A 16,742-nucleotide genomic window follows, 5' to 3' on the forward strand; every position below is an offset into this window, starting at 1 on the left:
AAAATACAAATGTACATACAAATTTGAAATAGTTTATCATATGATTGAAAAGTTAAAAACCAATATTTGACTAGGAAATACAAATTAAGGCAATGCCTTTTGTAAAAATTTATATGAACTATTGGGGACCGGTTTCCAGGGAGGCGACTTCTCTTTCTTTTTTTTCGATTTCCATTTCTCGGGGGGGGGGGGGGGGGGTCCAGACCACCATCCGCACATATATCTAGATCCGCGCATGCCGTGGACTGGTGAGAATAAGAAGAGCAAAGAAGGATAACTCTATATTATCAGTCTGATTATACAAATTTATGATACAAAATAACTGATATACTTTAAGAAATATATGTTTCCTTTACGTTTATGAACCATATTTACTTTTTGTCATAAAAGTCTTTAAGGTATGAGGTAGACCTACAAAATAATTCACATTTCGAGTTTACCCCGATGCGGAAGTCTTTACCCAAAATTCCAGATGCATATGACGTCACGCCTGAGTGCTCCGAATGAGTGCGCCATATTGAATTTAAGAAAATAACGACTGAGAGAAATCCGTTGTCATCCATGTTGAATATAATGAAATATGCAATGTAAGAAGTTGTAAATGGGCTTGACGCAGGGGTCTGACAGTAATATTCAACTCATTTACCGCATACTATGGCCGGTAAGAATTTTGTATCTCGATGCTACCCATGAACGATGTTTATGAATTAAAATTATTTCATAGATGTACATTCATGATTGAATTATTAATGAAAAACTATAATTCAATGCTCTTCCTTTACTGCTGCATCTTATATTTGAAGGAAATGTTGGAGACATCCAGTGGTGCTTTTCGCAAGTAAAGGGCGCCATAGAAACTGAGGATGTCACTGAAGGTAACGAACATTGAGGATTTATTTCCGGAGAGCTTGTAAATGAATAAAAAAGGATACGATATAGACGTTATGTACTAGAGACATTTTGCAAATATTGTTTGCAAGTTGTGAAAGAGTTGTCGGTCTCTTTTCAGTGGCAAATTGGCCGCAAAATGTTTAGTTTGTATACATTATCTATTTGCACATCATACATTATTACTGATAACGCTTATTTTAAAGGCCTTGGGTTAAAAGAAAATCGAACAGATTTTAAAGTATGGTTAGTGTAAAAAGTTGTACCAACCATTTAACATGAAGAATATAAGGATTCAGAAGTTGTCATAATCTATTACTTAACAAATGTCCTAATACTTTGTGTATTAGTAATAATGTCACTAACAACATTTCATTGTACTTGACATTGTAGCTGACATAATTTCCTGTGTGGAGTTTAACAGCACAGGTGACCTACTTGCAACAGGAGACAAGGGGGGACGTGTTGTCATCTTTCAGCGAGATAAAGCTGTATGTATGATGTATATAGATAATGCTTCTACTGCATTTTATATGTGATTTCTGTCTTAACAACTTAAATGACCCAGTTTTAGGGCATGTGTCAAAAGTTGTTTTTCCTTTATTTTGGTGCCAAGGCCAGGGCCATTCAAATTTTTGAAAATTTGTGGCAATATGGAGAAGACTTAGCTGCAGTTCTGTAGCCCTACCAAAAATTCTGAATGACATGCTGTAGAGCTACCTAAGACATGCAATTTACAGCACACAATAACTTGTGCTTCTTTTATCTGGATAACCTAATTTATAACACATTCTATGCATTTCACTACTAATGTCACTCTTCCTTGCCTCTGATATTCATTCATATACTCATAGTTTTATACCAACTTTTGAGAAAATGAAGAAAACCTTGCGTGCGAATCAACTGTTTTCTATTTTAAAACGTTAATCAAACTACACTTATTCACTTTTTACACTGGTGAGGCTGTAAAAGAATTTCGTGCAAATAAAGCAAGAATTTTCGAAGCAAATAAAGTGACAACCTCTTTTGGAAAACAAGGAATATTTTGGGAATTAGATTAGATCAGAAAATTATATATTATAATACAATGACAAGTTTTTATGAGCCAAAAATTACCAAGTTTTTTGTATAAGAAAAAGTTAAGTCCTTTGGCACAGGAACAAGAACTTTCCTGTAATGCAAAAGATCAGCTGCTAGGGAATATTGATATTGGGTCAATTACCATACATTAACGTTATCATATTGTAATAAAGTTTTTCATTTGTGAAGTTGAGAACAGGCTTGGGGCGAATTACATTGTAAAGTAATGCATTACATTACCATTACTTCATGAATTTGGGCATTAAATTACCATTACCATTACTTGATTTTCTTGAAGTAATGCATTACATTACCATTACATGAGTAAAGTAATGCATTACCATTACCATTACTTTTTTTTAAAGTAAAGATAATAAAGAGTTTTTGCAAATGTTTCAAATATACAACACTCTTTAGCATATATACAGCTTCATGCTCAGTATCAGGTTCAAATTCAATGAATAGACAAGAGTCATTCTTTATTTGCTCAATATATAATCATATTGTGGCAATATGAACAACATATTACATAAGTAAAATGATATTTATAGACATTTGGCATGATACAATATCAGATATGAAATAGAGACACGTACAGGATAACATGCGTAACAAAAAACAATTTATGAAATAATGTTTGCGTTTTTTAAAAGCTAAATATAGATATATCCCCAGATTACACAAATCTTTATAATTTTGGACACTTAATTTTATTAATTTATAAACAGATGATTTTTCCCAGTTACATTTCTTAATATATTTTAATTATATTTCTTTTTACGGAGGACACTTTAAGACAAAAGATTGCTGTTGCACTTTATGATCGAAGTTTTAAAGGGTTCATTTTTTAGATGCATCCATCTTCCGGGCTATACTAAATAAATGTTTTGTAGGAGCAGTCAAAGCTTGGACTGGAAAATACTGTTTGACGATCTTTATCTTAGGAAATATCAAGTGCAATAATAAATCAAATACATAAATCTTGTATTTTCTATCAGTCCAAACTAATGTACAGTGTAATTAATATACAAGAGAGAGAGAGAGAGACAGAGACAGAGAGAAAGAGAGAGAAAATAAGTAAGATTATTTTCAAATGGGTTATAATATTGGAAGTGATATTGATTTTCATCATGGATGGACAGTGCATTCATTTTGCTTTTAAATGTGCATGTCTGTGTCCTATTCTATTGTGTCATAGCGAAGGGAAGGGGATTGGGGTGTTTAGCACTTCTTATAACAATAGATTGTTTTGATACTTAGATTATCCTGGGGGTATAGTGTGTTGTTGACACATTTCTATTGAAGTGCAAACTAATTGGAGTAAATTGTTTAAATGATTAAAAACTCTTAATAACAACACTCTTAAAAATGTTATGAAATTGTGCTGTTATCTTTGTTAATATAAACAATTCAAAAATGAATTTTAAAAAAACCTTTTTTAATAAAACATGTACAATTAAAACATTTTTTTCTCAATTAGAATTATTTTTTTCTTCTGTAAAAATAAATTTAATCAAATTCAATTTCAACTTTTCATTTATTCATCACATTTTTTAAAGTGAACATGCATAAATATGCATAGTAATGCAAAGTAATGCCATGTAATGCCAGCATTACACTAGATTTTGGAAAGTAATGCATTACATTAGCATTACTTGTAATGCTAATTTTGAGGCATTACACATTACTAGCATTACTTTGAAAACATGTAATGCATTGCAATGCATTACCATTACATTTAGCATTACCCCAAGCCTGGTTGAGAAAATATTAGATACAATATATATTGTCATTACATCATTTATTGAATACTTTGCTTTGACCGTAATGCTGTTGAAACAACTCATTTTATAATTATAAATTTTAAGCAGTATTTGTAAGCTACACAGTGTAATAGAATTTTTCTGCATATTTGTAGGGAAAGATTGCCATACCATCAAGAGGAGAATATAATGTGTACAGCACATTTCAAAGTCATGAGCCAGAGTTTGACTACCTCAAAAGTTTGGAGATTGAAGAGAAGATCAACAAAATAAGATGGCTGAAGCGAACAAATCCTGCCAATTTCTTGCTTTCCACAAATGGTGTGTCTCAATATTTTTTAGCTGAAAAAATTAAATTAAAAGATACTGCTTGTGAATAATAGAACTTAGTCACAACTTATATTAATGAATGTAAATTTTCAACAGACAGAGCTGTAGCAATCCTGGAAATTTTTATTTGATGAACCCTAGCACTTGCAAATAATTTTACAATTGTGTACACATTAAATGCAGCAATTTTGACTTTTACTCTTATTATCTAATACGTTTTGTGAAAATACTATGTTTAAACATTTCTAGACAATTTTCTACTGAATTTAGGTCTGAGAAAAAAATGTTTTTACTTATCTTTCATAAGTTATAAAACTGTTGCTGATATGAATGACCCATCTACTGTGACAGATGATCACTTGATAGGGGCTGAGGGTTTTGTGGAATTGACCAACAAAATTGGGGAGCGTTGACAGATGTGAAATACATTTAGAGATTAAAAGAACTTTTTTTTTTACTTGTGTTGAAAGTATTCTGCTGCAATTTACATGGTTGGTAAAAATATACTTGAAGGATTATGTATTTACCAGTTTGATTTATTATTAGATAAGACCATCAAGTTGTGGAAGGTCACTGAGAGAGACAAGAGACCTGAAGGTTACAATCTGAAGGATGAGTCCGGGTTAATGAGAGACCCCACCAACGTGACAAGCTTGAGGGTTCCTAGCTTTAAACCCATGGAGTTAATGGTGGAGGCAAGTCCCCGTCGTATATTTGCCAATGCCCACACTTACCACATCAACTCAATCTCTGTCAACAGTGACCAAGAAACATATCTGTCAGCTGATGACCTTCGCATTAACCTTTGGCATTTGGAGGTCACAGACCAAAGCTTCAGTATCCTTTTATTACATAAAACTTTTCTCCTAATGTATTAATGTGTATTAAGGAACAGTAAATTAAAACATTTCTGTGTTAAGAGGAGAATGCAATGTATTTTGAGTCATAGTAAATTTTTTTAATACTTCGTGTGCATGGACTTTTCTTAATTGGGTGAGATATTGTGGACATAAAGCCTGCCAACATGGAGGAGCTAACTGAAGTGATCACTGCTGCTGAATTTCATCCACATGAATGCAATCTGTTTGTGTACAGCAGCAGCAAAGGCACTATTAGGCTCTGTGATATGAGAGAGCAGGCATTATGTGATAAACATGCCAAATGTAAGTCCAATTCTAATGGTTCAATTAAAGGCAATAGCTCAAGAATCTTTTCTACTGGTTTTTGGTACACTGCAATAGTTTTGAAAATTATGACATTGGTATAGGATATCATAAATTCAAAAATATAATAATTTTGGTTTCTAATGTTTAATTATCAACTTTACATATGCTGTCCAATACATAAGGACACTTGTAACAATTTTGCTTTTATTGCAATGCATCAAAATTTCCTTTAATTAATTAAACTTTAGTGTTTGGAATTTTTTTTTTCACCAGGAATCTTTCCATTGAATCCAATGGCTAAAAACATAGTTAATGAAGCGGTTTGAAGAATATGTTTTAAAGTGTCTGTTAGTCAAATTATTTTATTGTCCCTTTTATGTTAATTTCAGTGTTTGAGGAACCAGAAGATCCCACCAATAGGAGTTTCTTTTCTGAGATTATATCTAGTATATCTGACGTAAAGTTTAGTCATAATGGACGTTACATGGTGACTCGCGACTACCTGTCCATCAAAGTCTGGGACTTATTGATGGAGACCAAACCCATAGAAACTTATCAAGTACACGAGTACCTCAGGAGTAAATTATGTTCTCTGTATGAAAATGACTGTATTTTTGACAAATTCGAGTGTTCATGGAGTGGAGATGACAGGTAAAAATTAAAATCATATTTTTAATTCCATTCACTTCTTATAGTTAAGATATGCAAACATAATTTACAAACACTTTCCTATTTGCAATAAAAAGTCTGAGAGAAATAGTTATAATATTCATGAAACAAATTGGCTTCCATTGCCATTGAAAAAAATTATAACATTATGCACTTTTCTGCCATTATTTTTTAATAATAAGTATCAAAGCTGGAGAGAATAATTTTAGATTTTTATTTTGTAGGCACATTATGACTGGCTCTTACAATAATTTCTATCGGATGTTCGACCGTGAAGCCAAAAGGGACACAACTTTGGAAGCATGTAGAGAAAACATGAAACCAAGGACAATTCTAAAACCGCGTAAAGTGTGCACTGGTGGTAAGAGGAAAAAGGAAGAGATTAATGTGGACTGTCTAGACTTCAATAAAAAGATTCTACACACAGCCTGGCACCCCCTAGAAAACATCCTGGCTGTGGCAGCCACCAATAATCTATATATCTTCCAAAGTAAAGATTAACGCAATTATCATTAGGTTAATTTAACAAATTCAGTGCTGGCATGGTGGTGCACAGGAAAGGTTGCTGCTTTCTGATGGCTCTTTGATGCGAAGGACAATGAGAAAAGGAACAAGTGAGAAACCGTAGAGCAATATTTTTGTACACATTTTTAGTTGTGATGATGGCATTCTGATTCACAGATTTTTTTCTGTTGTTCAAATTTGCATTAATGAAAACTGTAGTGCTATGAACTTCCAGGTGGCAACAAGACTGTACTGTACATCATTTTGGATCTGTCTGTTCTAGTTGTCTGATGCCTTCCTATGTATGTCTGTGTCCATGGTGCGTTTTGTATTCTTGCATTGTCTGTAGTTTGTGGGTAGACCATCTAGTCACTGTCCCCTACTACACACCCAACACAGGCATTTACTGGATACAGGTGCAATAGAAATGCCACGTCTCCAATCCAACAACAAAAGTGATGCATCACTAACCTTACATTCCTACATACTGATCACACTAGACTGCATTCTGATCTTGCCATACTGATGTTAAGTGCTAATATTTTGAATTTATTTGCTCATAGATGCTCAATATGTGCTGGCATTCATAAAAGCAAACACTTGTTTGTAATGTTTTATTTTTTCAAAAAGGCATCAGTTGCTGCAGTATATATTTACAAATTTTAAATAGAAAAAATAACTTGCTTTGATGTACTGTAAAGTCTATCATTCCATGAGTTAGATACAATCATACACTGTTTCTCTCCACGGCCTGCAAGTCTCCAGGACTTGGCATCAGAATACTCCATGCTTTTTCTAATTTCTTACTTGTTAGAAGAAAATTGAGCATTATATGTGATGAATCAAATGTAATGAAAGTACAGGTCATTTGTAAACTACATGTATGTGTTCTGACATTGTTCTTGCTGTATTAGTACAATTATGTCAATGATGTCAGGTTATGTAATGGCCTGAAGAAATGTTATTTAATATTAAAAACATTGTTACTATATATATGTATGTTGTGTTTATCTTCATTGGTACAATAGTCATTTGTTTAATTAAACAGCTGTACATGGCTGCACTTTATTATACCCCCGCAAACAGTTTAGGAGGGTATATTGGTTTCACCCTGTCCGTAGGCGCAAATTTGTCCCCCCATAGAATTTTTTACAACTGCATGGAACAGTCTGAAAATTTATACATGTGTTGATCACCATCTGAAGATGTGCACCTGCAATTTTTTAAAGATCAGACAAGATTTTTAAATGATTTTATGACAGGTTTCATTTTCCTTATTCTATATATTGTACACTTATGTGAAAAGTAAGGGAGGTAATCCGTAAAGATTTTATTAATTAATTGTATTAAAACACTCTAAAATAGATTTATATAAATACATCCAGATGGAGGTTTTTTGTCTTTATGTCTCAACTAAATTTATTTTTTATAAGTATTCTATCAACTGACAATGTAAAATATTTGTTTGTCAATGATGTATTCTTTGGAGCTAATAAGAACATCAAAGACAAGTGTCAGTGGCTGAATTCATTTGTCCCAAGGGGGCCATTAAAATTGATCATCTGTAAAATGGGCGGTGGTTTTAGGGCTGTTTTAAAACTGCTTCATGTAAACCAAAAGTTTTTATTATTAAAAGGAAATAAATAATTACAGCATTATTAAAAATTAACTAGTCTAGTATATTGATGAAGTGACCCTATACAGCATTAATTTAAATAAACTTCTAAGTACTGATATGATTGAAGTGTTTTGGCAATTTGAAAATTGTTTGTAATATTAAATTTTCTTTTTTTTACATAGTATGGTAATGTTTTTTGGAGTTTATTAAATTTAACAAGCTCATCAAAGAAAATCATAGTCCTATGGGATCAATTTTCTGATATTGAGTTCCATTGTACAATGGGAGAAAGTGAGGAAAATTTGGAACGACTAATTGTATCTGTCAAGATTCTTATTAGAAAGATATTCAAAGTTTTATCAACAGAAGAGCATTGCCTGGCTACCCGTATTTCCGTTTACTGTAAAGGGAGGGGTTATTGTCATTTTGTTGGTTTTCTTTAAAACAATAAAAATTTTAAAAAAAATAGCATCAGATACATAAATTTGTAAATGTATTACTGTTATACATATGAATTTACAGTGAAATTCTGACAATTTTGATTTAATTTTTCTTAGTTAACTAATTTTTTTTTTACAATTCTATAATTTTTGGGAGTTGATTTTAATCAACTACTCTGACAAACCGAAAGTGAAACAGTGGGCGAGTTCTATCATTAACTAGAGTAAAACCACGGTAGTAAGGAAAACTTATTGTGCGCATGTCTGTGTTCGAACGCACATTGGTCGATGTCTGGTTAAAAAAAATGAGAAAGATGTTAATTGCTACTCATAATTTTACTGTTCATGAAAAAGGACGGACAATACCTTGTTAACACATTAAATCATATGTGTGCGCGCTAAAATTTAACACATTGCATTTTGTGCTGATTAAAGCAATTTTTGGAGGTTTCGCTTTCCGCCGCCATCTTTAAACTTCCTGACCAGAGACTCTCCGTTGGTTGGACCACGGTTCCATTTTAGTCGGACTAAATTGAGTTCGATCTCATTGTAGTCGAACTACGGCGACCGTGGTTTGTGATCGAACTCGCTCAGTGTTTGGACCAAAGCACAAATCATCGCCGCTGACAAGAATTAGTTCGTGATATTATTGATAAATTCGAAATAATGTTTGCTAAAGCATTGTTTTTCAAGGAAACATATTTATAAATACCTTGAAAATAATCAGATTTTAAATGGTACGAAAAATTTAGATATTTTTTGTAGATGTATGTATTCTTACGCCAGAGTTCAATATAGTCTCGTTCAACTCGACGCTCGGCTGTCTCCGTAAATCTCCCACAAGCAGAGTCTCTCTTGCTTGTCGGGGATTAACAGCGACAGCCGAGCGTTTGGTTGAACGAGACGAGAGTTCAATATTGCTTGGATCCATAAATTTTCCAGAAATATTTCTATCACTGATACATAGTTTTAAATAAGTTTGATAGAATTTATTCTATCTTTAAATATTACCTAACATGATTCATATGGGGTTTTATCAACATTCTTGTGTCGAAAAAGTCCGAAAATTCCTATTATAAAAATGTGCGTAATTCAAATACAGATTAGAAACTACCTGTACTTGACATGCAAAATAACATATCATTGATTTTAAAATAATTAAACATCTATAAAATCAACTCCCGTCAGTTCTTCGGTACTTTGATTTTATATTTGTATGCGTTCCAAACCTTTATTGTTTTGTGGTAGAGTCAAGTATATGGCATTCCTACTAGCTCTGGCTAGTGGGTTAACCCTTTAGCTCGAATGGTAGAGTGATGGACTGGCGTGCCAGAGGACCCGGGTTCAAACCCAAGCAGAGCCAATTAGTGTCTTTGTTACAATTCAATTCAATTGTTTGCCCCATTTGAAATTAGGCTTGCGGGGGTATTAGTCCCATTAGGACAGTTCTAGTTAGCATATGGATTATAACAGGGGATGGAGATATTTTTGTATCCTGTTGAAATTAAATTTTTACTAGTTTGCATAAGAATGAAGTAACACTGTTGGAACTACACTATTTAATTAACAGAGATGATTTAGTGATTACAAAATACTGGTACTCTGAATATTTAGTTTTTAACTCATCTTCCCTAGAGCCACTGGGTCTAATTTAACCAAACTTGGTTAAAAACATCTGTAAGGGAAGAGGATTTTAAACAGGACCAAACTCTTTTCAAAGAGGGGATTATCACTAAAAAGTTACAATATATTGCATGTCGTATAAATTTTTCTCAAGAACCATTGCACCAGGGAGACATCAAAGCTATGTATAGTATATATACGGTATATATTCTAAACTGTTAAAACTCAGTGTCTCCCCTGGACCAATGCTGTGGCCCCAAGAGTGGGTTCAAAGTTAAAGTTTTATTACCTCATCAAGGGGATTTTGTTGTTGTATTACAGATTAAATATTTTCATCTATTTTGTACGTGTATTGATTAACAATGACCTGAAAGCACAATGGCATGGAAACTTTCTGTAATTTATAATCGTGAACACAAAATTCTAAAAACGGAATTGGGTAATAAAACAATTATTTAATGCCTGAACAGTCAATAGACCCGAATTTTTACCATTTGTGCAGTGAACAGCTCAGTATGTTCTATTGCCCTCGTCCGTTGGCCTTGGGCAATAGATCATACTGAGCTGTTCCCTGCACCAAGAGAAAATATTGGGGTCTATTTACCGTTCAAGCTTGAAATAACTGTATACTATTACCCTTGGCGTTAGCAACACACTTGGCAACGGGTAATACTTAAATAGTGCCTGTTTGGGAGGGTAACAATTTCAACTGTTATCCTCCACTGTTATCCCCCCAAACAGGCACTATTTATTTTATTATACTGAATGTCTTTATTTTAGAGAAATTTTTACTGCTTTTGTATAGAAATGACGTGAATTCTTCAGCGAACCGTTCGCGCATAATTTACGCGCATGTAACAATTCGTTGTGTTACCCGTTGCCAAGTGTGTTGCAAACGCTGAGGGTATTTAACATGAAAGTATAAAAAAAACAAATTCTTACATGCGCGTAGAATTCACGTCAGCAGTAAAGTTTTCTTTAAAATTAAGACATTCAATGTAATTAAATAAGTAGTGCCTGTTTGGGAGGATAGTAGTTGAAATTAACACCCCTCGAAAACCATTGTAATGTCAACCTCTGCTTCGAGTCGGTTGACAATGGTTTTCTCGGAGGTGTCAATTTCAACTGTTACCCTCCTAAATAGGAACTATTTATATAATATTACTATGCAAGCATCTTCATAGTACAGATTCTAAATTGATAAAACTGTGATCCCCACGCCTAAGAATGGGTTCACAGTTCAACAGAAAAATATATTATATAAATAGTGCCTGTTTAGGAGGGTAAGAGTTGAAATTGACACCCCGAGAAACCTATTGTCAACCGACGCGAAGCGGAGGTTGACAATGTTTTTCTCGGGGTGTCAATTTAAACTCTTACCCTCCAAACGAGGCACTATTTATTTTATTATTCTGAATGTCTTAATTTTACAGAAAACTTTACTACTTTTATATATTAATGACGTGAAAATGACGTGAATTCTTTGGCGAACCGTACGCGCATAGTTTACGCGCATGTAACATTTTTATCTTCTCCAGGATCACTGGGCTGATTTCAACCAAACTTGGCACAAAGCATCAATTATTGAAGGGAATTTAAGTTTGTTCAAATTAAGGATCACGCCCTCTTAAAGGGGTTCGTTCCTCTATTTCTGGGTAGCCATTTTGGGTCACCTCTATTCTAGAAATTATGCATCATATATTGATTCTACCCATAAATTAAAATTTTATAATGCCAATTAAACTATCTTAAATAAAATAGTAATGGAAAAATTACATATTTACAGAGTTTAGTATGGGACTATATTTTGTGGCGGAAGGTTTTTAAGAAGAAAATGAACATTTTTCATAAATCAGTTGTTTTAGAGTACCGTCACTTTAGCTTCCTTATTTTCAGTCCAAACAAAATTTCCAGATAGTTTATGCATTAGGATATCTTTATTTGTTATGAAAAACATAATTTTACAATTTTTCAATATTTCTATCAACACATATTGGCAAATTTAACTTATATTTCATAAAAGTCAAGGAAAAATGAATCCCAATTTTTGCCTAAAATCAGCTTATTTCATGCCATACCTCAAATTTTACATAATAGAGCCATACTTTTTGTTTTATTTACTGAAATGTTAAGATTTTTCTGACAAGTTTATCATAATTTGAAAAAAAGTTTGAGACTGTGAAATAATTTCAAAACATGTTGAATTGGTAATGGATAAAAATAGCGTTTTATCAGTGCAAAAAGGTCAAAATATCTAATAGGTGAAGAAATTGTAACATTTTTCTTTATGATAATTTGAATTTTATTCATTTTAAATAGTATAAATTTGTATTTGATGCCATGGTTCATTCCGATAATAAAATATATAGGGAAAAGCGATTTATGTGCAATCTGCACTTTCAGTGCAGAAAGGTCATATTAAATAGACCGTAGCGCCAAATGAAGCATAAAGACCCCAAAATTTTGTTTTGAATTTTGGTTAAGCTATGTGTGTAGATTTAAAAAAAAAACTTTTAAGACTTTTGATCGCAGGATCCAACGTCCTTACAAGGGGAGGTAAGTTGCTCAGGTGAGCGATGATGTCCTTGGGCCTCTTGTTATGCAAGTATCGTGAGGTAGTTAGATTCTAAATTGGTCCAACTGTGACCCCCGCAGTCAATACTGGAGCCCAGAAGGGGTTCAAAGTACATCATAAAATTGTATAGAGAAAATGTTTCCTCAAAATCTACAATGCCCCATTTTTGCAATCATCCTCAGATAGTGTAGATTCTAAATTGTTCAAACCATGACACCCCCCGACCCCGGCCAATACTTGGGCCCCAGGTACCGGTGGTGTTCAAAGTTCAACATAGAAATACACGTCAGCTTTGGAAAGTGTTTATAATGTATCTTCTCTAGAACTGCAATGCTACAATCTGTGATATAACTATATTCAAGCATCCCCATATAGTGTAGCTTATAAATTCTCCAAACCATTACCCATGCTAAGAACAAACACCAAGCTCACAGTATTTAAACCAATGTAAAGTAAGTACTACTATTATGGATCTAAAGCCTGGAGAGAAATATAACATTCAGGAAATCAGTCCAGGTCTTTGTAAACATATGCCTAAGAAACATCTTGGGGATAAAGTGGCAGGATACAATCAGCAACACAGACTTGTGGAGAAAGACCAAACAACAACCTTTGGAAATAACCATCAGAACACGCGGCCGGATCTGGTTAGAACACACTCGAAGGAAATCAAATACGAACATTTCAAGGCAAACCTTAGAGTGGAACCAACAATGACAGCGAAGGCGAAGAAGACCAAAGGACTATTGGCCTCAGATTTGAAGAAAATTGGTAAAAGCTGGGTAGAAGCAAAATTAATCGCAAGATAGGTGATGGAAAGTCACTGAAGCCACCCTGTGTTCCAGTGGGATGCAGTATATTAAGTCAATTTATTACCCCAGTACTAACATTGGGGTCCCATGAGAGGCTCAACAAAAAAAATACTAGTAAATAGGGAAAATGTTTAAATATCTTTTCCCCCAAAGAACTAAAATCCAGTTTGTGCTAGTTCTATGCAAGCATCCTCATATCTTCATGTCCTTATATCTAGGCTACATTGATCTACTTTTGGTATTATTATTATTAATAGTCAAATCATTAATTTTGATATTAATCAACGATCATCAAAATTTAGAAAGAGGAGCATTAACTGTTATTGATGTGAGCGATGAAGCCAATGGGCCTCTTATGGAGCACAACATCTTTGCAAGCCATGGGTTTACGATCCGGGGCCATTCTGCTCTTCTAGAGGGTCGTAAACCATTGGCTTCTGAAGATGGGAGTCAATAGCTATTGGATTAGTATTTAGCTTGAGCCAAAGGAGTCAAATTTTCCTAAAGATTAAAACAAGTCCTGATGAAAATATATAAGCCTTGAAAAAATAACGTTTACTAGTATAAGCAGGCTACTACACAACCATATTATAGATATTCTTTTTGGAATTACCATGGCCAAGTCCTCTTCATTTCTTAGACTAACAAAGACTTTGTATATCTATATCTAAGTTTTTTCTTTGTAGGTGATGCACACTTTCTGCTGTGTTTACTTTTTCCTTTTATTTCTAGATATTCTAATTCACTCATGGGCCCTGTAAAAACTGTTGCTTTTCCTGTACAGTTTATGTTGCGTTCAAAACTAGGAGCTATATTCCCTTCTCTTTGTCACGTTTCAGTCATAGAATGCTTTATTTTCTTTGTCGTTTCATATTCATGTATGTAGCTAGCATTGCAGGAAAAATACATAACCCATTTCAACTAGTTAGGCAATTATGTTGCTACATTCATAATTATGATAAATTAATTATAATTCTTTTGTTAAAAGGGCAATGCGAAACAGAAAATGTTCATGAAGGCGCAAAAATTAACTTCATACATGTAACACCATCGAAGCAATATCAGTTCAGTTCATTTATTCGCTAAAACCATTTCAAACATATGGTTCATGAGGACAAAAAATAACATTAAAATATACATATAAATTATAAATTGGTCAGAGGTAAACATATATAAATATATAAATATAAGGGTTAGAGAGTTATAAAAAGTTATACAAAATGAAACTCATGGAGGACAGACTACCTCGTATATCTTTGTTATAAATATACACAATTTTCTCAACAATTTCATATTACATGTTGTCATTCGATACGAAAATTTTAACACATTTGGTCTAGCCGAAAATTTTTTGTCTATAAACTTGTTCCGGAGAGACAAAACATCACTAAAAGGAAGAAAACAACGTTATATAGCAATAATAAGAGGGAGTAATCTTTTAAACTTTGGAAACGTTTATTTTTAACAAGACAGTCACCGGAACACTGGAGGAAAAAGCAGCTGTTCAGTGGAAGTGTTAAGGGTTGTACCACAGGGAAATGTTGCGCATGATCAGGACAACTCGGGAAAACACTATAATTATACTGTTGTAGCTTAATATACCGTTCCATTGGAAAACATAACACGTGCATGATTACGAATTGATGAGCAGTCTTGGACAAAAAGTACTCCGCTGTAACATATATCATGATAAATGTTTATCATACGATTTTTGTGTAATGTCGCGGTACATTCCTTCTATTTTACCTGAGACTACAGCTATATTATGTGAGCTTCTCTGGTCTTATTTGCCCGCTATCTGTCATTGTCGTCTTTGACGCCGTACTTGTCGTCCACTTTTCACACAATCAACTTTATCTTATCTCTAGAACCACCGGGCAAAATTTAACCCAACATGGCATAAAGCATCCTTGTATAAAGCATTCATGTTTATATACAAATGAAATGCGACATCAGTCATCAGACGAGCATGGATTTGGGAAAAATTTAATGGCAACTTTAAGGTGGTATGGGACACCTCCATGTTTTGACGAATTGTTTATCGAAATAAACAATAAATTGAATAAAGTGCAGTTATATCAGTAGTTTCCTTCCTAACACTGTCACCTAACAGCGTAGCACAGTGGGGCAGAGGGTTTACTACAAATGATGAGTTCAAATCCCGCTGAGTTTTTTTTTTACAATTTTTACCTCTCCAAATATTTTTAAAAGCTGTTTCTTGTTAAATACTGTAAAATTTGAAAATTCTAAACCGGTGAAAGATTCCAATTATAATGTACTGTATAATCCACATTTATATCGACAGATGTCCGATACCAGCTTAAAAGATTTACTTTTCTATACCCAATGGGCACGAGAATATGAATTTTATAGGAAAACGTTATTGCTAGCATCTACGTTGGATTTTTTAAAAATCTTACTGCGAGTTTTTTTTCTTTGTTGTTAACGCGTCTAGCTATGAAAAAAAAAAGAAAATGAAAGAAAGAATTATTTCTTCGTTACAGTTTTAATAAATTAATGATGGCCTATAGCTTGACTTTCATTTCAGGTCACGCCTGGGTGTTTTATTTTTTAGTATTTTATGGATGATTTTAAGGTCAAGATCTATATTTAGACGATTCCGAATGCCATTTTAATGCTAGAGCCATTATGACATCGTCATTGATTTGTTATGTAATATTTTTCCCGTATTTTACACCTAAAATGAAACAGTTTCTTGACATTCTATATAAATCAAGAGAAACAACTGAAAAAGATAACCCCGATACCTAGATTAAATTTGACAAACTTTTAGGGGGGGGGGTCAAGAGCTTGTTTAATGTCATTTTTTGAGAGACTGTATACGTAGGCATTCTAGATTTATTCATTAGTCAAAAATTAACTGATGAACAATACTCCGAAATATGTTACTTGATATTCATATTACATAGAAATTGGCGGTTAAAAACATGATTTTTCTTTGTGTTTACCGAAAATCTAATCCCCGGTACACTCTATTAAACAAAGCTATTGATGTGTAGTATCATTGAAAGAATTTATATCCTGAATTTCATATCTTACCTGTATAGGTAACGTTATCTTTCATTTATGCCATATATCTTGACCGGCTTAATTTTAAGTTGTATTGAAATGGTTTTAATCAATCAAAAATAAAAAAAAATCGAAAATATTTGACAAAAATTTACTTTAGAAATATATAATGTTGGGTAACGATCCTCAGAGACACATGTCTCTGCTTTCTTTCAATATTTTTATTTTAAGGTTTTTTTTATTC

The 16,742-nt window shown here is 33.3% G+C and overlaps 1 protein-coding gene across 1 annotated transcript; it reads left to right on the top strand.

The window, feature by feature from the left end:
* Nucleotides 1–471: 471 nt before the first annotated feature.
* Nucleotides 472–7,391, top strand: LOC105320707 (serine/threonine-protein phosphatase 2A 55 kDa regulatory subunit B alpha isoform). The gene is made up of 8 exons (XM_011418758.4): nucleotides 472–661; nucleotides 804–875; nucleotides 1,282–1,379; nucleotides 3,887–4,052; nucleotides 4,608–4,898; nucleotides 5,060–5,224; nucleotides 5,617–5,878; nucleotides 6,121–7,391. Exons 1-8 carry the CDS (start codon nucleotides 655–657, stop codon nucleotides 6,395–6,397), a joined length of 1,338 nt encoding a protein of 445 aa, XP_011417060.1. The 5' UTR covers nucleotides 472–654; the 3' UTR covers nucleotides 6,398–7,391.
* The last annotated feature ends 9,351 nt before the right edge of the window (nucleotides 7,392–16,742 follow it).

Source organism: Magallana gigas, chromosome 8 (assembly GCF_963853765.1).
Source record: "Magallana gigas chromosome 8, xbMagGiga1.1, whole genome shotgun sequence".
In the NCBI taxonomy this organism is placed as follows: domain Eukaryota; kingdom Metazoa; phylum Mollusca; class Bivalvia; order Ostreida; family Ostreidae; genus Magallana; species Magallana gigas.

Bases quoted from the DNA above. Each gene is read 5' to 3' on its own strand.
- LOC105320707 (XM_011418758.4), top strand. The intron at 5,225-5,616 runs GTAAGTCCAATT...TGTTAATTTCAG, and splicing joins ATGTGATAAACATGCCAAAT to TGTTTGAGGAACCAGAAGAT. The intron at 5,879-6,120 runs GTAAAAATTAAA...TTTATTTTGTAG, and splicing joins TCATGGAGTGGAGATGACAG to GCACATTATGACTGGCTCTT.